Source organism: Salvia hispanica, chromosome 6 (genome assembly GCF_029641045.1).
Source record: "Salvia hispanica isolate PSC_SH4W2 chromosome 6, Shi_PSC_v1, whole genome shotgun sequence".
Classification (NCBI taxonomy): Eukaryota; Viridiplantae; Streptophyta; class Magnoliopsida; order Lamiales; family Lamiaceae; genus Salvia; species Salvia hispanica.
The window spans coordinates 21,754,947-21,780,763 of NC_142697.1; the positions used below are offsets into that span (position 1 = coordinate 21,754,947).

Here is a 25,817-nt window from a genome sequence, read left to right on the forward strand (position 1 = left end):
TTAACTTTTTTAACCAACTTTTCTTTACATTTTTTAAAATTCGTGCCCGATCAAAGTGTGACTCTTAATCCGGGACGGAGAGAGTATAAATGAGATATATGGAGTGGTATTTAATAAATACATTAAATAGTGATGTTAAATGCCACAGAAAAAAAATGTTAAACGTATCACCGAAACATGAAAATTATAAATACTTTATGGTCTGCTACAGCCTAAAAATTAATATAGCTAAATAGCACTACTCATTATATAATAGGATAATTTCAGTGTTAATCTATCAAGCCCCAATTCGCAAAGCCTAGTATTTGATGGGCCTTTACATTGCCTCTTACAATCTCTTCTTTATCTTTTCATTTACGAAATCTATGTTTAAATCTTTAACATAATACTAATACAGTATGCTATATCAACTCTACGATTCTGTTTTGTTTTTTTTTTAAAAAAAACTTTCTGGTTGAGTTATGAACAATACCTTGTGTTTGAAGTGACAATATTTTTTCGATTTAGTTAAAACTGAGACATCATTCACAGAGATACTAATAGATGTAAATGTTTTTCAAGTTCAATATAAATACAACACTTTCAAAGTAGTACCGTATGTCTTCCCTTTAAACACAGATTAGAGTATTTCACACTTAGAGTTATAAATCTTTTTAAGGATCATCCTATGGCGTATTTCTGTGTCCAGCTCCTTGCTGTGGTCTCATACTTGATCCTGTCCGTTTTATACATATGGGCAATCTCAGGCACCAACGGGTCATCGGGGTTTGGATCCGTCAACAAAGAACATATCGAGAGCAACACCTGGAAACACGATTTCTTATTCAAAATAAAATTGGACTCCCGAGGATTCATTCAATCGGAGGTTTTCTAGTAAAAGTTCAATCAGAGGTTATCGTCCATAACGATAACGAACCTTGGAAATGGTAAGTGCAGGGCTCCACTGTTCCTTCAATATGTCCAGACATATTTGTGTTCTGAAAGCTACCTGCAGAATTGGTGAAATATTAAATACATAAGAAAGACATATTTTGATTGATAAAGTGCCTATATATGGCTTCTGATAGACACGATATCATATTCTCCATAACAAGCAGCAATGTGAAGAATAAACTAGTGATAATTGCATTGTTGAGTGTAAATGACCTTAGGAGGCTTGAAAGGATAATCTGGAGGAAAATGAATGGTAACTAGGAAAACACCACCTGCATACGGACTATCTGGAGGACCCATGATGGTAGCTTGCCAATGAAACATGTCCTCAGCAACAGGACCTGAAATATGCAGAGTGCATAAGTCATTAGGAAGTTAAGTCAGGTAGCAAGACATGCACACTACATATGATCAGAACGGCTAATATGCATTTCGTTTTCAGATTCTCAATAGTCACAGCTTAAAGAGTGGCTCGGATTAACAAGCATTCAGCAAAATAGATGCCACTGCCAGAGAGGAATGAATGATTTTGCAATCAATGTGGAGAATTGACTATGTTCTATTACTGGGTAAAGGGAAATCTTAGTTAAGGGTCTACTTCTAATAGATAACCACAAATGATTGTTTGAAAGCTGGGTTCCAAATTAAAGTAGCAGCAATGCTACAATTGAAACCGGTACTCCAACACAAAATGCTGTTTCATTACTGAGTAAGAGTATTATAAAAACTGGATTGTTGTAAATGACAATTAATAATAGAAAAGGGAAATATAAATATAGCAAAAGACCAACAGAAATGCTACAAACTACCAAGCCAAAACCAACTAGGGAAAAACTAGGAAGAAAACAAAGATCTGGCAAAAAACAAGTAATGCAAATCAACAATTTTAGAAGAAAACGCATAAAAGAAATAGAAACATAGCAGCGCTGCAAGAGGTAGGAGGATCCTTCTGAAGATCATTGAGCTCCTTTAAGATCCTCTTCGATGCCAGCGAGCAAACAAAACTTAGAGCATTCCCAATGGAGGTGGCGAATTCTCGGCGATAAATCGCCGGTTATCGCCGAATTATCGCCGGCCATTGTGGCGAAGTCGGCGATAATTCGGCGATAATGTTGCCGTTGCTTCGCCGAGTGGCGTTCTAACGCCGGATTATCGCCGAGCGATCGCCGGCCACTGTGGCGACGCTCGGCGATAATCGGCGATAATTAAAATTTTTTTTTTTTTTTTTTGAACCCAACGGCTATTTTACATTCCACCCCTATAAATATTTCCTCCACTTCCTCCATTCATCACCCACAATCTTCATTCTCTCCATTTTCAATCTCTTCTCCCAATCTTCAATTTTCATCAAAATTATGAGCTTTTGGAAGAAAAGTTCCCGATCGGGTAAGGATAAGGGTAAGGGGAAAGAGTCGAGTTCACAAATTCCCAACACGGATGAAGCAAACGAGCAGTGGATGCAGTCGTTGTTGGCGATGGGTTCTCCTCCCGGCCAACTTCCATACGGGGGTCCGTCTCCTTTGCAGACTCCTCCGGCGCGGAGACTTTCTCCGTACTTCAACTCTGCCGGCAGAATGCCCTTTCCAGCCGACGATGTGTATCGGCCCCAGTTCGACACCCCCGGATCAACCCCAGGCGACCAAGAATCTCAGGCCGCGACACTGAGCGCGGAGGACTTCGAGGTGGAAGAAACGCCCACCGAGCCGCCTTCTAGGAGCGGGAGGGGGAAGGCGCCGGCGTCGTCGGCTGCGACTGATACGGGTTCCGATGAGAGGCCGAAGCGGGTAAGGACTACTTACACTCTGCAAGAGTCCGAGCTGATAGCCGACTGCTGGGCGGACACGTCACAGGACGCGGAGCGCAGCAACTACCAGACTGAGATCATATTCTGGGAGCGGATTGCCGCGAAGTACAGGAGCCACAAGACTGCCTCAATGAAGGACCATGGCAGCGAGGCGATCCGTCGGCATTGGGAGCGCCTCATGAGGGACTGCGGGCACTTCAACGGTATTTATTCTAACTTGATGACTCACATGACGAGTGGCCAGAACGAGCACATGGTCCGAGATGAGGCCATCCGGATGTATAGTAGCCAGTACTTGTCGACGAAGGGCTTCAAGTATTGGAACATCTACGATAAGCTGAAGGATCTCCCCAAATTCCGGACGGGAATGCACGACGCGCTGCACGGGAAATCGGTGCGCTCGCGACTTAGCGTTTCGGAGAGCGAGGGGAGCGCGGCCCACATCGACTTGAGTGGGGATGGTCCGCACGAGCGCCCGGAGGGAGTGAAGAAGGCGAAGGGGAGGCGGAAGGGGAAGGGCGCAACGTCGGAAGTCGCGTCGGAATCCGTCATCGACTTAGAAAAAGCCACTTATTCGAGCAATGTCGCCAATCTGACCCAGATGTACACGCTGTACTTCACCGGCGGCGGGACCCCTGAAGAAAAGGCGGCCCTCTGGAAATGCATCCAACACCTGCAGAGTACGCTGGGGCTCGATCCCGACGCCCCTCCGGCCCCTCCGTCTTAGATTTTTTTTTTTTAAATCTTTGTTTATTTGCGTTTTTTATTTGTAGTTTTTTTTTTCTCGTTGTATTATATTTTCCAATGATTAATACAACGATGAATTGTTCATTATTAGTCTATTTATTAAATACATTTGTAGGGAAAATTAAATAATATAAAAAATAATGATGTAAAAATGAAATGTTGAGTTAGGGAGAAATAAGGGAGAAATAAGGGAGAAACCAATGTAGCACTTGGCTAAAAACTGGGGATAAATTTTGGTGCTGATGTGGCGCTGATGTGGCAGGAGTTAGGGAGAAATAAGGGAGTTTTTAGGGAACTCCATTGGGAGTGCTCTTACTCATCTTCAAATAAAATTCTCTCATAAAAAAAAAAGATTAATCGAATATGAAAAATAACGGGGTCGACAAGTTGGACGCAATCAATACCTGTAGAAACAACGCTGGATATACAAAATTATCGCAAAGCAAATAGAATGATAAATGGTGAAATTTACAAAATTGAGTCTTTTTTCATGGATAATTAATTTTCTTTGATCGGAGAATCGTTTTTTCTCTCTCTTCTTTAATTTGGGGATATTCATTGTGTCGACATACGCCCTCTCATTGGCCCTCTTCCCATTACTTATATCGTACGTGGGCTCCATACATTTCCACATCAACAAACTTTACATTTTATTTTCAACTTTAAAAATTATTTTTTTGCTTTTGAGAGATTGAATCAATGTGGGTAAATTTTAATCAGAACATGTAGAAGATCTTATGTAAGAATTCGTGGATAATGAATTAGGATTTAGGAATACTAATACAAGGACAAAGTAATGTAATTTAACTATAATCAAGGATGTTATGAGTGTGAAGTGATCCTAAATTTAGTATATATAAATAAATATAGGAGTACTAAAATGTTTTAGCAATAAAATTCCACTATGGAAGTTATCATGAGGCGTTCCACTGTGGAAGTAGCCCACAATTTTACTAGTACATCGTTTTGTGATAGCATAAAATACTGTATTGACATATGTATCTGTTCGAAAAGCGGGCTACTGATTTTTTAACCAAATCACCTTGCCATTATATATTTTTATAATTATATTTTAATTAATATAACCTGATATTATTTTGAACAGGGATATGGAGTATCAAATTATAAATATTAAAGTAAATTGAATATCGAAAGTTATTTATCCAAGATCCACATTTTAACATATCTCACCAAGACCCCCAACTGAACAAATATCTCAACATATTTATACTTGTACCATTCACAAAGTTCTACATATATACTACTCTCCTATATCACATGCACATCACGTCTTGGCCACCCAATCTGCAATTTTTACATAATTTTACAGTTTCTATAATCTGTAACATCTGCAATTGTATTTATTCTTTAGAATTCCCACGAGAATGAGAGATGCCGATGAGAAATAGTACTACTACTAAAAGAAAACAAAGCAACATAAAATATTAAAGAAAAAAAATCAACTGTCATGCAAGCTTCTAATTCTAAATATGCACATGCCATTCAAATTCCTAAAGTAAGAAATTATAGTAGAGAATTAAATTAAATTAGATTTGTTTTTGAAATTGAAAAAGTAGGATAAAATACATTAGATTAAATTAAATTAGACTTGTTTTTCAAAATTAAAAAATCGAATTTTATAAAGTAAGAATGTCATATTTCATAATTAAAAATTGAAATTAGAAAGCTGCGAGAATCTACGGTGATGGAAAATGAATTTGGAGGAATGATGGTGAAAATTTGTAAAGTTATGCTAGTATTTATAACAGTAGGGAGTAGGGAGAAATAATATTATGAAGCTTTTATAATTTAGTATTTTTTTATTTTTTTTTAGTAATGATATAATTTAGTATTTTTATTATTAGTACATGAATTGTTTTGGAAAGATCTCCTTTTGTTGTCGTTCTCCTGATAGATCGGCGTCTACGGTCGCCTCCGTCTAGTGGTTGTGCAGTTTAGCTCTATAATATTTCTCAGAGCATTCTGCAAATGTCGCGATTGAACTCGAGCCGTCGGATCCAAATCGATACCTCGGAGCCTCGCTACGATGTAAACACCAATGTGACGGATGATCTAGATCCCTTTATGGGAGTCAAAGTTAGACGGAAAGCCTCCCGCCTTCGGGATTATCAGGGTGATTATATCGATATTCAGTCCCGACCTCGTCTTATGAAGATTCTCGACAAACAAGGTTTGATTTTACTGTGCTTTTGTCATTAATTCTCTTATTCGTCTTTCGTGATCCAACATTTTGACTTCTCACACTTTTAGCAGTGTCTTGCGTCAAGCATTCGTTTTTTGATTTGCTTTCCCTTATGCTGCACTCAATTTGTTCATAGACATTAGTTGATCTTCTTCTTTTTATTTTTTTTTAATAGTATTACCTTTTCTTAACTAGGTGCTTGAATCTCTTTTTCTCATTCATTTTCCAAGTTGAGGACAAATTCTATCTGCTTTAGTCAAGTTCTTGGACAACTGTAGCTATGGTAGAAGAGAGGAAAGAAAACATGGAGAAAGAACAAGAAATTAGACATAAACATAATGGTGCTTGTTACAATATTGGTGTCCTTGTGAGTTACTGATGATCGCATATAGGGCAACTGAGTGATAGGGGTTTCTTTTGATAGTTGCTAGGAGATATATCATTATATGGTACTATATGGCAACAAAAGAATGTGTTGCCATATTAGGCCATCCAGCCAGTTAAAGCTTTAATTTTTTTTCACCATGAGTCGGACATGTACGTAACTATGTATGTATGCGTAGATTATATGTGTTTGTGCCTTGTTACTTATGTTTTATTGAATCATGTCGCAGGTGACAGAAAAGTGTTGTTTGCTGATAAAGTTATAAAGTTCACTGGTTCGGGCAAGATGAAACGCCGTATACTTCTCGTTACTGATTTTGCCATCTACATTGCGGATCCAGAGACTGATGCACTGAAAAGAAGGATAGCCCTTGCTGCTGTTGATAAATTGTGTTTAAGTGAACTAAGCGATAATTTCTTTGCAATTATTATTCCCACAGAATATGACCTACTCATGGCTAGTACTAGAAAGACGGAAATTGTGACAGTCTTAGTGGATGCTACAAAGAGTGCCTCAGACTATGAACTCGAGGTTGCCTTATCTGACAGGTAATCTGATTAGCCTTTCTTCGTTTATCTGTTGTAATTGTTCAGGTAGCTTTTTCTTGTTATCAGCGTGGTAGAAACAGATTAGATCTTTTACACGCTTGGAGTAGTACTCTTGTAAGGTGTTGGAGACTCCCTTCTATTTATACTCTTCTGTTTTACTTCCCACTGAGGAAAATCATCATTCTTTCGACTTGAGATGTACTTGCTACTGCTCCGTAGCTCCGGTTTGCTGTTTTCTTAGTACATTTGAACTTTGGTAATAAGTTAACAAACCATAACATTTATGCTTAATAGACAGATAGTGTGTTATGTGGACAATGGGTTATAGACTTTGAAATATGAGTTTTCAGTGCACTAGAGCCATGTTTAACACGAAAACAAACTTGTCTGCTCCTTAGAGTAAGACACATTGCTCCATTTTAGTCATTTTTAAATTAAGCCTATCTAATATCTTTGTTTTTGAGGATCGTACGATTGGTTATGTGCTCTAAAACATGTAGATAAACTCTCTGTGCACTATAAAAAGAAAGATCAAATGATAGAGCTTCTAGTTGCTCTTGAGCATCGCCTAACTGCATTTGAGTTCAATGCCTGCAGATTTGAGTACAATGCAGCTGCAGAAGTAGCGAAGGAAGTCCAGTTTGAGGAAGAAGAAGGTTTGTTTCAAATTTACATGTCTTCAATTTTATGCAGTAGACTTGATGTTGTATATGCTTTGATTCTGCTTACATTTTGATGATTTCCTTGCACTAACTTAGGTGGTGTTAAAACAAGAATTGTTCAGAGATGAATTGCGCATACGACGTCGATGTCTAATACTTGTAGGAAGTATGTTTGGTGTTGCAGAGTGGTATGTTGCAATCAACGAGTCACGATCAAATTGGCCTTATCGAATTGTTTCATGTATCTTGTTTGATTTTGAGCAAAATGTTTCCTCTGCTTTCTGACCAGCAAGAAATGCAGAACTTACTGTGGGTATATAATTATATTTATAGTAGATCAACATGTAAAATATGATAGTACTTATTATTTGTTGTATCTAAAGTAATTTGATCGACTATTGAATTTTCCCCTTGTGCGTATTGCACAAAATTTGTCATTTTTGAAATTTGTTATTTTATGTGCACTCCTTGGTATGATTGCAAAAGTACTAATTGTAAAGTACTACCATTCCCTATGTAAAATCAAAGTATGAGCTGCACATTCAGAGTACATAAACAAACATTGAAAACTTTGTCAACAATTCTCTGGGTACCGAATTGTCAAAGAAAATCAATAATACAAACTAAGCAATGACCTGTAACTTAGCCGCGAAATGATAAGTTAATAATTAAAGACCAATAGTAGTGAAAGAATAAAAAAGTGGTTAAAGAAGTTTACAAGCAAGAATCTAGTCACGATTGGAAGGTGATCCCATCTGCGTGAGAGGCGGCGTTGGAGCCGGAGTTGAAGCTGGAGATCTTGTTCCAGCAGACTGAGTGCTGCTTCTTCCTCTAATGTCCTCAAGCAACCTCACCACCTCTTCGATTTTCGGCCTCTGCGCTGCCACTCTGGCCACGCAGGCCATGCCTATTTGCAGCATCGCCACCATTTCTTCCTCTATATTCGGATACCTCAGCAGCTCCACGTCAAACACCTCACCCGTCCATTCCTCCCGAACAACAGAATGAACCCATCTAACGAGATGGACTGCCTCCTCCCCAGCAACCGGAGATTTCCCAGTCAGAAGCTCGAGCAGGACTACTCCAAAGCTGTAGACATCAGACGCCTGCGACGCCTTCCTAGTGTCCGTGATCTCTGGTGCTCGGTACCCAGAGCTCCGCGTTGCTGGCGCCACAACCGGGCTCATCACCGTTGCTAACCCGAGATCAGACACACAGCCAAAATGCTTGGAGTTGAGAAAGATGTTGGAGGCCTTCACATTTCCATGAACAAGCTTCCCTCCACTCTGCGTGTGGATGCACGCGATGCCCCTCGCTGCGCCCGTTGCAATCCTGAGGCGTGTCTCCCAGTCTAGAGGAACACGGTTGCCACCTCTCCTCGCTGATGATCATAACAACACATCACAGATTAGTAGTAATCTATAACCTTAAGGGCAGTTTGGTAGGGTAGATATATCATGATCATGGAGTTATATGACAAAAAATGACCAAAAATGTGTGTTCTTATCATACCGTGTAGCAACGAGGAGGCGCTGCCTTGATTGTAATAGTCGTAAACCATAAGCTTTTCATCTTTGGAATAGTAGTAAGCTCTCAAAGTAGCCACATTTTCATGCTTGATACTTCCGGCCATCTCCATCTGCTGCTCGAACTCCTTCCTCCCCACGACGACCTCCTTCAATCTCTTGACCGCAACGATGGTAGCATCCTCCAAAGCCGCCTTATACGTCGTCCCAAACGTGCCCTTCCCGAGCACCTCCGCAGAGGCCCTCAACAGATCCTCGAGGTCGAATGCAAGATTGCTCCCTTCAAAAAACACAAGCTTGCTATTCCCATCGGGAGTCATCTTCTTCACCGGCTTCTCTTTCTTTACAGTGGTTAAGATCTCACCATCGTCGTCTCCCTTTCTGTTGGTTACGATCAACAGAAGGGCGATCGACACAAACGCCAGCACGCAACTGCCGATGATGATTCCCAACACCGCAGTCTCACTAAACTTGGATGAATGCCTCGTCCGCGGCAGAGGAGACGGAGACGGAGATGGAGATGGTGTCTGAAGCGGAGTGGACAAGTTGTTGCCGGAGAATGATGAACTCGGGAATCGAGAGAGTGATCGAGGCAGGAGTCCGGAGAGATTGTTGTTGGACAAGTCGAGAAACTGCAGGCTGGGGAGATTGATGTCAGGAACATCTCCAGATAGAGAGTTATTGGCGAGATTCAAAAGAGTGAGATGAGTCAAATTCAGAAACGAAGACGGGATGCTTCCGTTGAAATCATTGTCCGATAAATTCAACGCCGTCAGATTCTTCCAGAGCGACAAATCCGAGGGCAGGGGGCCTTCAAAAGCGTTGCTCTGGAGATGAAGACCGATCAAATCGGGAAGCTGCAGAAGATCGGCAGGGAAAGAGCCCGTGAGGCCGTTGGATCTCAAACTCAGGATTTGAAGGTGAGATAAACGGGTGAGCGTGTTGGAAGGGATAACGCCTTTGAGTCCGACGCCGGGTAATCGGACGGCTATGACGCTTGAATTATCACGGCTGCAGGTGATTCCAGTCCAAGTGCTGCAAGCAGAGGTGGTGTTATCCCAATTCAGCTTCCGTGAGTGGTTAACGCTGTCTATGAAATCAAGCAGAGCCCGTTTGTCGTCAACGGGCTCCGTTGTTGCAGGCGACGGCATAGCAGCGCAGTAGACCAGAATTGCTGAGAATATGAACTTGAGGCCCATTTTTTATACTAGCACACAAAACAAACCTCAAACTCAAATAGTACTAGTGTGGATATATATCTGCCATGGCTGTAAATTTCCGAGAAAAAGGAAAAAAATTCAATGTATTAGCCGTTATTTTGAATATTCTAAATAACGTTAGGTCAACCAACCAAAATCCTAAAGTAAGGTTTTATTAGAGACAAAAGAGGCGAGGCAATGAAAACAAAGTAACGTGTGTGTATTTCTAATTTCTCTCAGAATTCGAATAAAACAGTAGAGAGAGAAACAAAATAGTAGTCCTAACCTGCAAGGCAGAAGAGAGAGCAGGGAGGTTTATTGAGATGAAGAGAGACGCAACAACCGAGAATTGATCAGATTCAGAATGTGATGAAAGCGGCCGTTGCAGAAATGAAGTCCACCAAAATAGATTAAAAAGGAAGAGAAGTTGGTTGGGGACCGAGCAATAAATGATGGTGTTAAATAAAGAAAGGAATTGTTGGCATATGGAGTAGATAGTTTACAGATGAGTGCAGTTGTGGTGCTATAATGGCGCGCTAAGAGTGGGGGCTGCACGTGCTCGCCAAACTAACCACTTCGACTACCTTAAAACTAGCTACTACGCAGCTCACGTAACTGCACTGCACCACTCTCAAATCTCAATTCTCATACTGCACTGCTCATTTTTTTTTTCTTTTTTTGGGCAGTGGGGATTGTCTCTAGGGTGGCCGGTCGGGCTCCAAATGCTGGAATTTTACAAGAAAATCTCCATCCCGGAATGTGTATCATTATAAAAAAAAAAATTCTATTTTTGATAAATAGAGCCTACTTTCCACTAACTCTTTACATTTATTATAAGACCATCTTCAATGGCTTTAGGCCAGCCATATGTTAGCAATAGCCTAGCCAAAAACTCCTCCTACCACATCATCAGTACAAGAAACTGGACAAGCAATAGCCTAGCCATAGGCCAGCAAAATTATAAAAAATAAATAAATTACAATCACGCAAAATACATAATTAAATTTACGAAACAGATACGAGAAAATGCAATAATTTTATATAAATTAAAAAAAGGTACATCCTAAAAAAAATTACATAAATAAAAAAAATTCATAAAAAAAATACATAAAAAATGCAATAAAAAAAATGCTATAATTTTATATAAATTTAAAAAAAGATACATCCTAAAAAAAATTACATAATTAAAAAAATTCATAAAAAAAATACATTAAAAAATGCAATAAAAGAATGCATAAAAAATACATATAAAAAATGCAATAAATAAAAAAAATATATTATAAAAAATGCAACCGGCTAGCTGAAATTGAGCCTGCTATGGCGGCTAACGCATCGGCTAGAGCTCGCCGATCGGCTAGCCTAAATTGCCGCAATGGAGGCTAGGGATCGGCTAGCGCTCGCGATCGGCTAGCCTCCATTGGAGATGCTCTAAAATGTGGGACTCTCATTCCACTAACTTTTCAACTTAATTTTCTTCACATTTCTTAAAACCCGCACCGAGTCAAATTTGAACAATATGGGGAGTATATTCAAGTATAACAACGATGCTTAATGAATGTAGTAGTTCCTATAATTACTAAATTTAGAGTACAAGTTACTCAATGGGGCCCTGTCCTCCCCAATAATTAATTTCTTTTTTTTCTTCAAATATCATTATCACTACGTGTTTACTTTTCTACATAATATTAATTAAACATTATGGTCAATATCACGTAAGATCGACAATTATGATTTTGCGTACGTGAACCAAGCACGCACATGTACACATGGCCATACTTATTTACCATTACCAATATAGTATCAATTCATATATGGCTGTATACCATGCCAATCTTTTTATATTATGCCTAGTTGTAAGACACATCATATCAATATTTTAGTTGATGTTAAAGATTAATTCCTTAATTTCTGCTACTTAATTAATTTTTGTACTATGTATTTATAAAATTCCACGACAGTTACTAGATTGATTAACTTTTCCACAAGCACCGCCTCAATATGTCACCTACTGCATGACGTGGCTCGTGTGGGGTCCCCTTACACTTACTATCAAAAGGTATAGCAATTAGCTGGGTTAGACTTCTCTGGTGGTAAAAGTTATTTTAAATGTTAGTATTACATGATTAAATTAATGGAGAAATGTGGGTGTAGATTGTAGAACATCACCTATTTAATGAGACAATAACATTATCACGCACATTAATAAATAATAGGAGTAGTATGTACTAATTTAAATCATCAACTTTTAAGAAGAATGCAATAAACTACCAGGTTGGGATGAATAAATTAACAATAACATGCACTTCAATCACCAAACCAAACTCCTTAAAATGTATTTTTTTTTTTGAAAAAGGACAACTGTAGAAATCAGAAGGATTATTAAAAAATGCAGTTTAAGGAAGTGGTAGACAGCCCAACGACATTCCCGCCATGTTATAACCGCCACTTCCAACCCATGTGCTTTGATCATCTGTGACATGTCCCTCCTGGCTATCAAACCGATTTCAACCGCAACTTGTTCGGCAAAATTCCAGAGAGAAATAGTGTCATTTGAAATGTCATGTGAGTAATCATTTGTATGATGATGTATAAAAATACCCTGTCTACTTGCCATGTATGGGAAATGTGGGAATTTGGTGGAGGTGAATCGATGGAATTCCGTATAGGTATATTCTTTGGTGAAGCATTGGAGGTGTGTCAGGAAATAAAGTTTTTAGTTGTAGTCTCTCTCTGGTTGTTACTCATACTTTGTAAAGGAGTTAGTGGTATGAAATGTGAATAATGTTTTGTCTAATGAGGCAGAGGATAGAAGTTGATTTGATTACCAGAGCTAGTGTTGTTGCGGCTTGTGGAGATTACATCTACGTTGAATTGAAGGGCTGAAACCTAATTTGTCAGGTGGAGAATGCTTAGTCAAAGTATTTGAAGAGATGAGAATCGAGGATGCTGTTTCTTGGACTTCAATATGCAGGATTTAAGTATAGCATTTGTCTCAATTCTTTCAGCTTGCATGATTGATCTACGCACTTGGCTGTGTTGGTCGGGTTGATGAGGCCTATGCTCGCATTAAGCAGATGCCCCAGTGATAGGTTATGGGGAGCTCTACTAAATGCTTGTCGTGTGTATAATAGCATGGATATTGAAGTGGTAGCGGCTGATCATCTATTCCAATTGGCTACACATCAATCAGGTTACTATATCTTGTTATCAAACATCAATGTTGAGGCTTGGAGATGGAAGGATGTAACTTTGGTTCATCAATCATGAGGATTAAAGAAAAATACCCAGTGTTATTAATGTTGAGTCCATGCTCGAAGGAGATATACCAAGAGTTGGATATCTTGGTTGGAAAAATGAAGGAAGCTGGTTTCGTGCTTCTCCTTCCGAAAAGCTTCCCCGATTCACTGCTACGCGAGTTGCTTCTTCAAAAATCAGCACCATACCGGGTGCCCTCAGTGAACAATCCTAACCAAAACTCTGTCTAAACTTTGCATTTCATTCTTCGGTCTCACCAATTTTTACATTTTGCGTGTATTTATTCAGTTTTGATCTTCTCGTTTTAAAGATTTCAATTAATAAAGAAATTATTAACAAGGTATTACCATGAACTTGTTCAAAAGATCTTGCTTCTGCATCTCATCATTAGATTTGTTTTGGCCGTTACTCAATTCTTTAACAGGGAAACTTGGTTTCAAACAAGAAGAGTGTACAAACAATGAACTTACAGGAAACTGAACAAAAAAGAACCCAGACCAACAAGGTGTAGAAGAAAAGAACTTGTGAAGCAGATAAATGAAATCCCAAGGGTTATTAGGGTGAGTTTGATAGTGTTTTGTGATCTTTCTCATAATAAAGATGGAGCTTTGAGTTTGTTGGGATTATCCCACATCGAATAGGCTACTGTAGTTTTACAGATGAAGAGGATTATAAAACAACAAGGCCTTGAGCATAGAGACTCATACCTTTCTCGGCCTTTTGGCTAAGATCAAGTGTAGTATCTGTTCTTATCAGTTTAATATCTGATATGTGGGCCATCGGCCCACACGATATTAAATTTATTTTTTGAGGGGGAAAGCCCATTAAGGTAGCTTGCTATTTGGACTTTCATGCGTCGCCCATGCATTACACTACTGCTTGGGCCTGGCGCACCCCACCAATTCCAGTGTAAGCATTTGTTGAAGGAAATTAATAATGCGCTGTGACTGCGTTGCTTTGCAAGTGTTTTACGTGGGCAATATTTTGGGATGGCCCATGTGGTTGAGGCCACCCTATTGCAAAGAGATTAGAAAAGGATAGGTCTCTCAGTGTCTGCATATTTATTTGATTATCAACGTCCATAATTTGTGTGGCGTATTTAGAAAGTAAATTATGTACTGTACTCTTTGAACAAATCGGTTTTTCCCAAACGACGAACTCAAAGAAAAGGCGTATTCCATGGATCGAGAGAAGCACTAAATTTTACTTCTTTGCCGGTTTCTTTTCTGGTTCCTCGTAATTGGAGAGTATCACAATAGGTTCAAACAAAAGTGATCATAACTAGCTTCATGTTTTTTTGCGTCAAAAATAAATTTTTGGCAGCAGTGTTCAAATTAAAGATTACTCAAGAATATCTTAGTTTGGGTGGAAATTTTCATAAGACCTTTGTTTTCTCCTTACTCGTTCTTTAATAGAATCGATGCCAATTTTAAGTATAAATCGAATTGGGTTCATCTTAAACTGAAAATCCTCAAAACTGTAAGTAAGTTGTTTTGAATGTTGCTTGGACCAGATTACACTGAGGGCCATTCTCCTTTTGCCCGTTTTGATTTTTTAAAGGGTTTTATGACCTCAAATTTGCCTTTTTTTTTAAAATCCATAATACTCCCTCCGTCCCCGATTAAGAGTCACGTTTTCCCATATCGGTCTATTCCCAATTAAGAGTCAAACTTCTTTTTTATCACAGATAGTAAATAGGTCTCACATTCCACTAACTCAATTCACTCACATTTTATTATAAAACCAATATAAAAAAATGGGTCTCACATTCCACTAACTTTTTCAACCAACTTTCTTTACATTTCTTAAAACTCGTGCCCGGTCAAAGTGTGACTCTTAATCGGGGACGGAGGGAATAGTATATAACTAGATTTGTACTTCCTCCGTTTCATAGTAAAGGAAGCGTTTTTTTTGGTACACGACTTAAGAAAAATTGTGTAAAGTGAGTTAAATAAAGGAAGAATAAAGTGAAAAATAAAAAATGTAGAAATGTAAAGAAAGAATAAAGTAAGAGAGAGCAAAGTAAGTGAGGAAACATGTGTAGACTTTTATTAATAAGGGAAACGACTCCACTAATATGGAACGTACCAAAATAACAAAATGACTCTACTACTAAAAAAATACGACGTAATTTAATTGGGGGAGTAAAGTATGAGAGAAAAAAAAAATTTGTTAAAAAAGAAAATGACTAAACTATTTTTGAATAACCTAAAAAAGAATACGACTGAATTACCTTAGAACAGAGGGAGTACAACTAAAAATTAAACCCACATTCTATTCACTTTTCTACATAAAATCAACAATTTTTTAAAATAACTCAATAATTAAATACTCCTTCCGTTTTTTAAAATAACAACTATTATCATTTTTGGCCGTTCCTTAAAAATACAAACTTTAGATACTTTCTATATTTTAGAATAGAGATCCCACAGTCCACTAACTCTATTTCCACTACTTTTTTCTTTTCCTCTTTCTTACTTTGCTCATTTTTCCTTTTCTCTCTCTTATTTTACCAATTATTCTCACTTACTTTACCAATTGTACATTAAAATTCGTGTCGTTTCAAATATTTCTATTTTTGAATACGGAGAGAGTATATATCAAATACTGAGCGGAGGGAGTATATATATAAGTACGGAGTATAAAAAAAATGTCTAGAATCAAAATGCAAATATATGCATTTCTCCAGACAAGGTCAAAAATGGCGTTTCATCCACCAACAATCCCGACCCTCTCCAACTACAAATACGTTGCGGTGGCCTTCCTCACCCAAACCTAGCCGGCCACTGCGACCCTCCCTCCTATATCTCTGGACCGGGCTTTTCAACTACAATCCGCCCTGCGATTACAGCACTGACTACTTATTTGGAGCTTTTTTCAAAGATTGTCACACCAACCGATTGATTTTCTATTCGATAACTAATTAACCTCTTACACTTGTTACATAATTATTTATTCACATAAGGTGGGAAAAAATGTCAGTACTCCTATTTTCTCAGCTGAAAACCGTGAAGAGCAGAGATCAACTTCGACAAACGGACAACTAAATCATTGATTGAACAGATACAGAGTGAGAAAAACTTCCTGCAACTCTTCACTGCTACAATAGTAATACAGATAACAAGTCTAATTTCCCAGCTTAAAGTCACATGAAAATAGAAATATAAACCCCCAACGATATGACCTAGCTGAATAGCAGTTGCTTCATCAAGGTTACCCGTGGAACGGTGATTCCTCCAGTTGGATCCTTGCTAAGATGAATCTTCAATCTCCCCTTTCCTCACTACACCTTCCTAACTTGAATATTATGGGTGGACTGGAACCGCCAGATCGGCTGTTTCCCACTTTGTACAAGAGCAATCTCCTCACCTCGTTTCACCATTCCTTGCTTCTATAGGAGATAAAAAGTAGGACAAGACATGTTATCCTTTTCGTATGCTAGTAAAGAGGAACCAAAAGAGCTAGATTTTGATGCAAGACCAAGATAATGCAAAATCTACAAGCTGACAATATCTAACATTATGAGATAATGCATCATATAATAACTTAAGAAGAAGTTAAAAGTCAAGCTAAAGAACAGATGAAACTCCACCTGCAGTAAATCCAATGCATTTGCAAATGTCTCATCAGCATCTTCCAAGAAGTCTATGTGTATGGGGCAAACCCCCTGGTACAAAGCCAATCTCTGTTGTATTCTCTTACTGTTACATAATTAAAAACGATGAAATCAAGTTATGGCTGCAATCGTCAATGCTTAATACCATGTTTTAAGTGCCGAGGGGTGATCATTTTACTTTAATATAGATATCACCTAACATTAAGTTCCAATACAATGATGTGACTCACTCATTTGTGAAAGCATATATTGTGCCAGAAGGCCGGTAATGGCTAAGTAGAACTGCCATGAAGCCTGTCCTAGTGAAGACAACAATTGAAGTTCCGAGTGTGTTTGCCATCATCGTCGCATGGAATGCAAACATTTCGCTCATATGATTCTGCAAAATAATGATTAAACAATAAAAGACATTGACTATATGGTCAACATTTTGTAAGCAATTTAAGAAGTAACTAGACTGACCTTGAAGGCTAATCCTAGATTTGGAGGAGTTTGTGCACCAACTATAGTAGCCTCAGTCCTCAACGAGACTGTGTGCATGACCTTGACAGCTTTTAGAGGGAACCTGTTAAGGATAAAGTGTATCCAAGAATGAGATTGGCAGCGGTGTGCTTGGGGCAGGAGAGTTCATGTTTTCTTATATTTTCTTTGCTTCCAATTCTAATATTATTACCTGGGTATTTGTTTATTGGTTACCGTTATCTTTAATATAAGTCTCTAATATAACCTAATACAGACAGGGACGGAGCCAGGAATTTATATAAAGAGGGGCAAAATTATACATAGATAAAATTTAAGAGTTTCAAGAGGGGCAAATAGTGAGAAATTACAACAAATTAATTTTATAATGTATATTATATATATATGTGATGAAATTTGAGGTGGGGCATTTGCCCATGCTAGCTATGAGCTGCATCCATCCCTGAATACAGAAGCCCAACTAATTTAATCATGCAAAGCAAATGAGTGGTCTAATATCATAATCAATGAAAAGTTACTTACTTCCCATGCGCAGTTTCTCCTGAAAGCATAACTGCATCGGCACCTTCCCTAACTGCAATAGCGATATCTGAAACCTCTGCTCGTGTAGGAGTAGGATGTACAATCATGCTTTCAAGCATATTTGTTGCCACTATGACTGCTTTTCCCATACTTTGACAGATCCTTATAATTTCTTCCTACAGTTGAAATAAATTGATTTTGTAACATATTGCTACAATGGCCTGATTTTGTAAAGAAAATCTCATGAGTTACCTGCAATAAAGGGACTTCTTCAATTGGCAACTCAGCACCAAGATCTCCTCTAGCAACCATAGCCTAAAAAATACAAAAAAAAAAGAAACTATTAACTTTATCTCACACAGTTTGAATTCCTTAGTTTACCAGAGTGACTTTCCACATTAAACATACATATTTAAAGGGTAATAATTGCCAAACAGCATGAATCCAAATTACAATCAAATTCTTTAGACATATTTGCATAAGTGTAACTTCGACAAAATTCAAAAATTGGTTGCATCATCGTTCCCAAAGCAATTGAGCTATATTCCATTACCCCATCGGATGCAGTTATGATTGAATGTAAGTTTGGAATGGAATCTGCACTTTCAATTTTCACAATGACGTGAATGTCTGCACCAGCATCTGCAGAAGAGGGGGGGGGGGGGGGGGGTAGGTAGGAGAGAGAAAACTTATTATTTCAGAAATACAACTGACTTTTAAAGTGTACCACTACTATAATTATATGGCCAATTCTCTGACCAAGAGCTCGAAATTTACCTTTGAGATAGTTCTTTAGTTCATGGACCACAGCAGCATCCTTGACAAACGACACAGCATAAAAGTCAACTTTGTTGTCGACTCCAAATTTAATATCATCCCAGTCTTTGTCTGTAGGATTAATGCCAGAAGATTATTACTTAGGGGATAAAATCGAACATGATACATGGCAATCACAAGCAATAATAACAGATGATTCAATACATGTGCTATTTTATCTAACCAGTAATGGATGGAAGTGTTGCGCTTTTTCCCCGAACATTAAGATGTCGCCGAGATTTAAGTTCTCCTCCATCGACGACTTCACATTTCACTGAATCTTCAGTTTTCGATTTCACTAAGAATGACATCATACCACCTGTATGATCAAGCAGTGGTCAACATCAGCTTAAGAGTTCATAGATAGCCTAATATGTCAATCACAATATACAAAAATCACGATTATGTACCATCAACGAGAAGCATGTCCCCATCTTCTACATCATTAACAAAATCATCATAGTTGACACTAACACAATCTGCAGTCCCAACTCCTCTTTGAATTGTAAATGTAAATTCCTGACCCGGCACTAAATTAATTGGTTGGGGTAAATCACCACTTCTAACCTCAGGACCCTGCAAGCAGAACTCAGATGATCTTAATTGCACGTCAGTAAAAGTAATAAACAAAGTGAGATACAATCGACCTTTGGAGGGCATCTCTAAAAAAAAAAGGGACCTTCACAAGGAATTAATTCAAAACTTTCTTTTTCATGACTTATTATTTGAGTCTTACTTAGTAGGGTGACATGCCAGTTAAATGCTCAAAGAAGTAATCGTTGCTAAAAAAAATCGAGAAAGGACATAAAAAATTAGCCCTACCTTTTCAAGATTCCGGCTGTATAATTATATGACTATAGTAGATTCTTAATAGTTAAGGTATTTATCGTTAGGGGGACTGACAGCTTAGTAGCCTGCTAGCTTTCTATCAATAAAATCCGCAAGTGACTGCTAACTTGACAAAGCTGTAATTGGAACAAACAATCAATTCATGTTTACCACACTAGGGAAATTTTGAAAGCAAAAGGAAGAGAACTTGCCTTGGTGTCAAGCATGATGGCAATAACATTGTCCTTCACTTGGGAATTATATTCTTTAACCAAATCAATGACTTTCTGGTGTGATGCATGGTCTCCATGGGACATATTAAGACGAGCAACATTCATACCAGCCTCAGCCAGCTTCCATATCATTTCCTTAGTGTCAGTCGAGGGGCCAATTGTGCAAACAATCTTTGTCTTGCGTCTAACCATGGGCTTAGACCACACTCCCACAGATGTGTCACCGAGTTGGGGAATCAGCTGAGAATACTGATTTTGCACTGCAGCCTACTCAAGGAAATAAATTAAATGGACAAACTCTAACATCTCCAATAATAAAGCAACACATAGCCTTCAACACAGCATAATCAGATTTAACTAAATCAATTTAACGAAACAGATTTCTACCAGCGGAAAACAATTCTTCTTTCAATCAGTATCTCAAAAACTGGAACAGTGAATTCCAAACTAAGTTGAAGATACTAGTACAAGCAACAATGAGTAGCTTCCAACATTCCACCAAGTAAATTAAGTTCAGCTAACTACAAGTACAAGCGAGTGATGGCGGATCGCATAAATCCAACACACACCACAAGTATACAATGCTTCAAAATTACTTGCGGAGACGCGCAGATGCTCACTATTTGAGGAAGAAGAGAAGCAAGAAACGAGCATTTACCATTTAAAAAAGCAACACAAACTGGAGTATAATATAAGAACAAACCTTGGTTAGGTCTTGAGGAGACACCGGAATCACTTCCGTGGCAGATCTCCTGGCCACGACCGGGGAACTGACATGCACGGCTCCGCGACGGTTCCTCCTCTCAGTTTGAGCCAAAACCTTCGCTTTGAAGGCGCAGCCCGGTTTCAGCTTCTCCGCGCAGCTCTGTGGAGAGCTAGAGTTAGGATTGGGCAGCAATGAAGCATGGATCGACCGCGTCGCCACCACTTGCGCCATCGTAGCAAAAAGCTCGAAGAGAGAGGCAGGGGAGTTTGAGGCAATGCGATGGAGAAAAGAGTATGAATGGAGAGAGAGATTGGAAAAATCGCCTATAAATTTGGCCTGTTGGGGTTGGTTGGTCTCGTTTGTATCGAAATTGAAGAAAGAGAAAAATGGTGGCTACTTGCTTCTAAGCTGTTGAAACAGTTGGGTTGAGTTGGGTTGGGGGTTTAGAGGGGGTAGAACCGAGATTTCACTTTCATGTTTATGTTTAATGCGGCTTCGACGGTAAGTGCGGTTCAGAAAGCGCTTTAAGGGCCCATGAACAAAGCCCATAGGGCCCCATTAAAGTCCATATATGCTTGCTTTGAGATGATTTTATTTACATTTGTCTCTAACTACTTAAATTCTTAATTTGTTTTAGGTTTGAATTGTTGGAATTTTATCTGGTTCAATTGAATTTGGAACATTTATATGAGAACACACCTCGACGCAGATCATGGTCCATCTGCTCTAGTTATAAGTAATTAATTTTGATTGAGGTATATGCATCCTATAGTTGGTTTTGTGGACAAGTTTTGCCTTTTCATAGGGTTAAGCCACATGGTAGATTAGTTAAAAACATAATGTAGAATTTGATGAAACATCTAGTGTATTCCATTTATATGGTCGACAAAAATCCCTCACACTTTACAAAAGGTTTATTAGTGTTCATCTCAGGGTCCAGCTGGTTGAGTCTCCACCAGCTCGGCGTCTTTGGCATCGGAAAACTTAAGATACTGGTCGACGGCGGCGTCGGAGCTGGCAGCTCGCCTGTGGTACCATCTCCGCGTGGTGGATGATTTGGGCCTCCTCTCGCTTATAGCAATGGCCATGTCGTTGGGAAACAAATCCCCTAATATAAAGGCATGGATCACCGTTACCACAAGCAGCGCCGCCACTATAAGCGTCGCCACAAGGCACAGTATCACCGCAAACGTCTTCGTCACCGCGTTATCCACCGCGCTCGAGTACCTTATGGTCGCGATCGCTGCTCCCGTCATCGGAAACGTGTACGCCCACCACGCCAGCGAGAATCTTATCCCTCTGAAGAAATTCACTCGGATCGCCTGCAACAAATTTACCAACCACATTAATCATATACTCCAACTCCACAACCACTCTCTACTTGTTATCATCATGCCCAATGCTGCGAGTTTTTTACAACTATACCAAGGAGAGATAGAGGAACATGCCGATGAAGTAGGCGATCCGCGACCCGAAATCGAAGGAGCCGACCATCTTCGCCCACGCCATGGAGGCGACGCTAGGCGCAGCAACAAACAGGAAGAAGACCGGATGAAGCTCTTTGGGAAGCGTCTCGTTCGTGGGAAGTCTCTGGTAGAGCGTGACAAACAAAACAGTGTAGTGAGCCAATCCAATGGCAAAGAAGAAAATAGGCCCTTCTTTTATCCCCATCGACGCCCCCAGCAATGCGCCCACGAAGTTTCCCACGACTGACAGGTGGTTGCAGGGGTTTGCCACCTTGGACAGCCGCCGCTGGCCTCCCGACATCCACTGCCCGTAGATCTTCACCTCGAGGCAGAAGATCGGAGTCATTAGGACGTACCAGAGCGGTTTCGGCAGCGTTTTATTGATCGACGGCGGGATTCCCATCGCGAGGAAGAGGAGGGCGATCCACGGCGCGAAGAAGAAGTTGACCCGGATCGGGTGGTGGTACTCGCGGCGGACGGCTTCCCAGTAGAAGACGAGCTTTAGCGCGTAGATGGCGGCCACGGCCGCCATCACCGCGATGGAGATGAACCAGAACACCTGGTTTATGTGCGGGCTTATGTGGAGAAACCTTGTTGATTCGGTTGAAGATATCGTCTTCCACATGATGGCTTGGCTGCTCACTCCCAGGCAGATACCGAACGACGACACCGGAAACCGGAGAAGGAACGGCCACAGCTTGTCCTCCGGCAGAAGTATTTCCTCCGACGGCTGTTGATGATAAAACCACACATTTTAGATCATTTTATTTTAAGTCTGACAAGTCTAAGATAGAAATTAGATTATGAACATACACGCAAGACGTCTAGTTCAGGGCCCTCTAAGGCGTCGAAGTATCGGTCTACAGGGACGCTTCCCATTTCGACACGGTGGGGCTCTCGTTCGCAAGGGCGGCCGCGGAGATTGGTGAGCTGCCGCTCGAGTTTGCCCGACCATGTCTTGAAGGAGTCGTACCTCTTGTCTCTGAGCTTGTTGATTCTTGGCGGGAGAGGGGCGGATTTTCCGTTGGTGATGGCCTCGTGCAGGGCGGAGGCTTTTGGGATTGGTTGAGAGTAAAACATGGTGGTTGGAGCAGAGGGAGGAGGCGCCAGATTTGTGCTGTCGTCGTCGAACAGAACTCTCTTTGCTTTGTGCTCGACCGGTGAAGGCGGCATGCTGATCGAAACAGAATGCGTCTCGATTTCAGCTGCTTCGATTCCCTGTTGTTGACGATGCCAAAATCTTTCACCATATATGCATACAAGAAAAGTAGTACTAGTAAGTAAAATGATTGATGCAACTTACAGAAAGTGATGTGTGGGGGGCTTCAACGCCATCAAAACCAGCTACTTCATGGTCGCTGATGGCTTTGATCAGTGAAGGAAGCTCTTCATTCTTCGTCATACCTCTAACTCTAATCAACTTCTTTTGTCTCAACTAATTCTTGAATTTTGGCAAACACAAACACCAATATAAATATATCTTGTAGCACTACTATAGTAGAAACAAGGCGAAGTGATGCTGTGAATTTAATGTGGAATGTGATGTGAGTCCGCGTGTGCAAACAAAACAGCTAGCTGCGCTCAATGATAAGGACGCATATTTTCAACACGAAAAACACACTATCAGTTCAACATTAGGTGAGCTATATATATGAAGCACACCAGCTTTGTCTTAATTGGCATCATTGCTAAAATCATTTATTACTAAAAACACAGCTAATTACCACAAAATAGACGGAACCTCCCTACTCCTTATTCAGACCAAATCATATTTATCCAACTACACTGAGCTCATAATGCAAATCAAAATGCTTATTTTAAAGGGAAAAAATGAAGATACTACTAGAACACAGCGTTTATTTAGATGGAGTATTTATTTTTCGTAGTCAAATTATTTTACTATAGACATGCCAACACGACCTAAATTCTTTGTGTAGCTGTCAGAAAAATGGACGGCGTAGGTTCTCTACAGCAAATAGGTCTCCAGATTATTCTAAACAATTTGATCAATTAAGCAGAGTTTTCGGGTCAAACAACCATTACCTACTGCGGCGTAAACTAATTGTCCTAGGATATTCCCATCAATAATCCTTTTTTAGTTCAATAGAAAGTTTTGTACTATAAATTAGTACAGCTGTATTAATAAGCAGCACTAAACATTATTATCTTAGTGATGTTAAACTACAAATTGAAGCAGACGCCTATGAAGAAATCCATATATTCTATAGCTAATTAAGTGATAACTTATTAAGTTATAAGTCATCGTGGCATGTTCCCACCGTCGCTGAGGGCCCTTTGCTTTATGAATTATGATCACCGTCATATTTTCTACTACATCTACATCATTAAGTCAAATATGTTGTGAACAACAGATCAGCTTGACAATTAATACTGAAATAATATCCGAATTCATATCATGAATTTTAATTATCCTCGTGTTTTTTAGATCAAGTCATATTCGCCCACCACATCAATTTGAAGGCACTTGATTTTTTTTAATTAAATTGGGGTTTCGTAAAATACAACGAGCTTAGCACGCCGCCATTCCTTATTAAATTGGAGTATATTTCTTCGAAACTCAGTTTTTTCCATTTCTGGCATGCAGTAAACCCCTAATTCACGCGGAAAATGGGAATTTCAATCACTAAATTAGGCATTAAATCAAGGGGTGTCACATTTCATTATTTTTTTTTTCATGATTTATAAACGCAATAACATCTTGAAATGTAAGGACAAATTAAGAGCTGGCGTTCCTATCCATGTTGGACTGTCTGTTTGATGAATAATAAATATAATGAATATGGGCCAAGAAACTTCATAATTGGTATGGAAGAAAAATATGATTGTTACAAAAATGCGTCCAAAGTAAAAAACAAACATGGTGGATTTGGTTATATATTTTTGGCGCGGATGAAAAACTCCAGCTTTAGTTGGGATTCGCATGCGAAGACGAAACCCCATACACCGCCCTTGTTTATATTATTATCAAGTTGTAAAAATATATTGTAGTATAAAATTTTAAAAATAATATAGTATATTATTTTATTATTTTGATACTATATATTTTTCAAGTATTATGTGCTACCGAATTTGAACGATCAATGAGTGGTCCGATTTGGGTCGACTTCCACTTATTTTAATTTTCTTTGTTTTACTCATATAAAGCTCGAGGTAGAAACGAACTTTTATATATGTAACACTATATGCTTATTTAATTTGTATTTCGTCAACCTAATTTATTTTATTGAGCATGCAGAATTAAAGTACTCCATATGATTACATTCGATTATTCAATTTATACCGTGTGACACACATTAAGTTTCTGATTATCAGAATCAGTACACATCTATAGAGTTCTAAAATTTCCATGAGTTAATTTCTAAGCCCAATATAGTATTGGGCCTCATCTCACATGGGTTGCTCCGAAAATGATCTCAGCTATTCAATAATCTTTTTTAAAGTAATCCACTATTTATCTAAATGTTTCTTGTTCTTAGTCATTATTTCCTCTGCAACATGTCATCTTCTATTCCTATATTATTATTTGAAGCGGTAAAACAATTCATCAAATATTTGGTTTGCATGATTAATAGATCGTATTAAATATTTTAGCATACATCTTTTATATTATCACTCCAGAGTTAGTTGATTATTTAATCATCCATCAATCTAGCTGGTAAAGTTAAGCAATTATATAAAATTAAGTTCAGTTTCAAATAATTTATTTGATAAAATTAATTAATTTATATAAAATTATAATCCCAAAATTGAAAAGTGAAAAGTAAATCATTCACATTATTTCAAAGAGAATGAAAATATATAACTATAAAATTAAAATATAAAGAAGAAGTAATGAAAAAAGTGAAAAACATATGCTAAGATTAAATT

At 38.8% G+C, this 25,817-nt stretch overlaps 5 protein-coding genes and 1 non-coding gene across 7 annotated transcripts; 2 read left to right on the plus strand and 4 right to left on the minus strand.

Annotated features, from left to right (window-relative positions):
* Positions 1-524: 524 nt before the first annotated feature.
* LOC125204190 (ubiquitin-conjugating enzyme E2-17 kDa-like) lies at positions 525-4,046 on the minus strand. The gene is made up of 4 exons (XM_048102762.2): positions 3,889-4,046; positions 1,147-1,274; positions 917-988; positions 525-804 (listed from the first exon to the last, which is right to left on the minus strand). Exons 2-4 carry the CDS (start codon positions 1,255-1,257, stop codon positions 661-663), a joined length of 327 nt encoding a protein of 108 aa, XP_047958719.1. The 5' UTR covers positions 1,258-1,274; positions 3,889-4,046; the 3' UTR covers positions 525-660.
* A 1,294-nt stretch (positions 4,047-5,340) lies between these two features.
* LOC125204898 (uncharacterized) lies at positions 5,341-7,680 on the plus strand. Its single transcript, XM_048103667.2, has 4 exons — positions 5,341-5,675; positions 6,302-6,620; positions 7,218-7,276; positions 7,379-7,680. Exons 1-4 carry the CDS (start codon positions 5,474-5,476, stop codon positions 7,408-7,410), a joined length of 612 nt encoding a protein of 203 aa, XP_047959624.1. The 5' UTR covers positions 5,341-5,473; the 3' UTR covers positions 7,411-7,680.
* A 119-nt stretch (positions 7,681-7,799) lies between these two features.
* Positions 7,800-10,441, minus strand: LOC125208446 (putative inactive receptor kinase At4g23740). The gene is made up of 3 exons (XM_048108063.2): positions 10,294-10,441; positions 8,795-10,076; positions 7,800-8,663 (listed from the first exon to the last, which is right to left on the minus strand). Exons 2-3 carry the CDS (start codon positions 10,005-10,007, stop codon positions 8,011-8,013), a joined length of 1,866 nt encoding a protein of 621 aa, XP_047964020.1. The 5' UTR covers positions 10,008-10,076; positions 10,294-10,441; the 3' UTR covers positions 7,800-8,010.
* Positions 10,442-13,965: 3,524 nt separating this feature from the next.
* On the plus strand, positions 13,966-14,161 carry LOC125208718 (U2 spliceosomal RNA). Its single transcript, XR_007174199.1, has one exon. It is a non-coding gene; the product is annotated as a U2 spliceosomal RNA (small nuclear RNA).
* Positions 14,162-16,289: 2,128 nt separating this feature from the next.
* Positions 16,290-20,882, minus strand: LOC125208465 (plastidial pyruvate kinase 2-like). The gene is made up of 12 exons (XM_048108091.2): positions 20,461-20,882; positions 19,737-20,024; positions 19,107-19,272; positions 18,881-19,015; positions 18,658-18,768; positions 18,434-18,522; positions 18,133-18,195; positions 17,881-18,056; positions 17,341-17,443; positions 17,109-17,257; positions 16,855-16,963; positions 16,290-16,653 (listed from the first exon to the last, which is right to left on the minus strand). The coding sequence occupies exons 1-12, from the start codon at positions 20,692-20,694 to the stop codon at positions 16,546-16,548; spliced, it is 1,731 nt and encodes a 576-aa protein (XP_047964048.1). The 5' UTR covers positions 20,695-20,882; the 3' UTR covers positions 16,290-16,545.
* Positions 20,883-21,310: 428 nt separating this feature from the next.
* Positions 21,311-23,557, minus strand: LOC125204086 (S-type anion channel SLAH3-like). 2 transcript variants are annotated; one of them, XM_048102633.2, is made up of 4 exons: positions 23,233-23,553; positions 22,743-23,147; positions 21,889-22,659; positions 21,311-21,785 (listed from the first exon to the last, which is right to left on the minus strand). In XM_048102633.2, exons 1-4 carry the CDS (start codon positions 23,329-23,331, stop codon positions 21,393-21,395), a joined length of 1,668 nt encoding a protein of 555 aa, XP_047958590.1. In that variant the 5' UTR covers positions 23,332-23,553; the 3' UTR covers positions 21,311-21,392. The 2 variants fall into 2 exon arrangements, with proteins under 2 accessions (XP_047958590.1, XP_047958591.1); XM_048102634.2 differs by having other exon boundaries at positions 21,531-21,785; positions 21,912-22,659; positions 23,233-23,557.
* Positions 23,558-25,817: the final 2,260 nt, after the last annotated feature.

Bases quoted from the DNA above. Each gene is read 5' to 3' on its own strand.
- LOC125204190 (XM_048102762.2), bottom strand. From the start codon at position 1,257: ATGTTTCATTGGCAAGCTACCATCATGGGTCCTCCAGATAGTCCGTAT. The intron at 989-1,146 runs GTCATTTACACT...CCAATTCTGCAG, and splicing joins ATCCTTTCAAGCCTCCTAAG to GTAGCTTTCAGAACACAAAT. The intron at 805-916 runs GTTCGTTATCGT...TCGTGTTTCCAG, and splicing joins CTGCACTTACCATTTCCAAG to GTGTTGCTCTCGATATGTTC.
- LOC125204898 (XM_048103667.2), top strand. From the start codon at position 5,474: ATGTCGCGATTGAACTCGAGCCGTCGGATCCAAATCGATACCTCGGAG. The intron at 5,676-6,301 runs GTTTGATTTTAC...ATCATGTCGCAG, and splicing joins GAAGATTCTCGACAAACAAG to GTGACAGAAAAGTGTTGTTT. The intron at 7,277-7,378 runs GTTTGTTTCAAA...GCACTAACTTAG, and splicing joins CCAGTTTGAGGAAGAAGAAG to GTGGTGTTAAAACAAGAATT.
- LOC125208446 (XM_048108063.2), bottom strand. From the start codon at position 10,007: ATGGGCCTCAAGTTCATATTCTCAGCAATTCTGGTCTACTGCGCTGCT. The intron at 8,664-8,794 runs GTATGATAAGAA...TATGATCATCAG, and splicing joins CGCCTCCTCGTTGCTACACG to CGAGGAGAGGTGGCAACCGT.
- LOC125208465 (XM_048108091.2), bottom strand. From the start codon at position 20,694: ATGGCGCAAGTGGTGGCGACGCGGTCGATCCATGCTTCATTGCTGCCC. The intron at 17,444-17,880 runs GTAAGTAACTTT...TATCCTTAACAG, and splicing joins GGAGAAACTGCGCATGGGAA to GTTCCCTCTAAAAGCTGTCA. The intron at 16,654-16,854 runs GTGGAGTTTCAT...TATCTCCTATAG, and splicing joins ATGCATTGGATTTACTGCAG to AAGCAAGGAATGGTGAAACG.
- LOC125204086 (XM_048102633.2), bottom strand. From the start codon at position 23,331: ATGACGAAGAATGAAGAGCTTCCTTCACTGATCAAAGCCATCAGCGAC. The intron at 22,660-22,742 runs GTATGTTCATAA...TATCATCAACAG, and splicing joins CTGAACTAGACGTCTTGCGT to CCGTCGGAGGAAATACTTCT. The intron at 21,786-21,888 runs GTATAGTTGTAA...AATTTGTTGCAG, and splicing joins TGTTCCTCTATCTCTCCTTG to GCGATCCGAGTGAATTTCTT.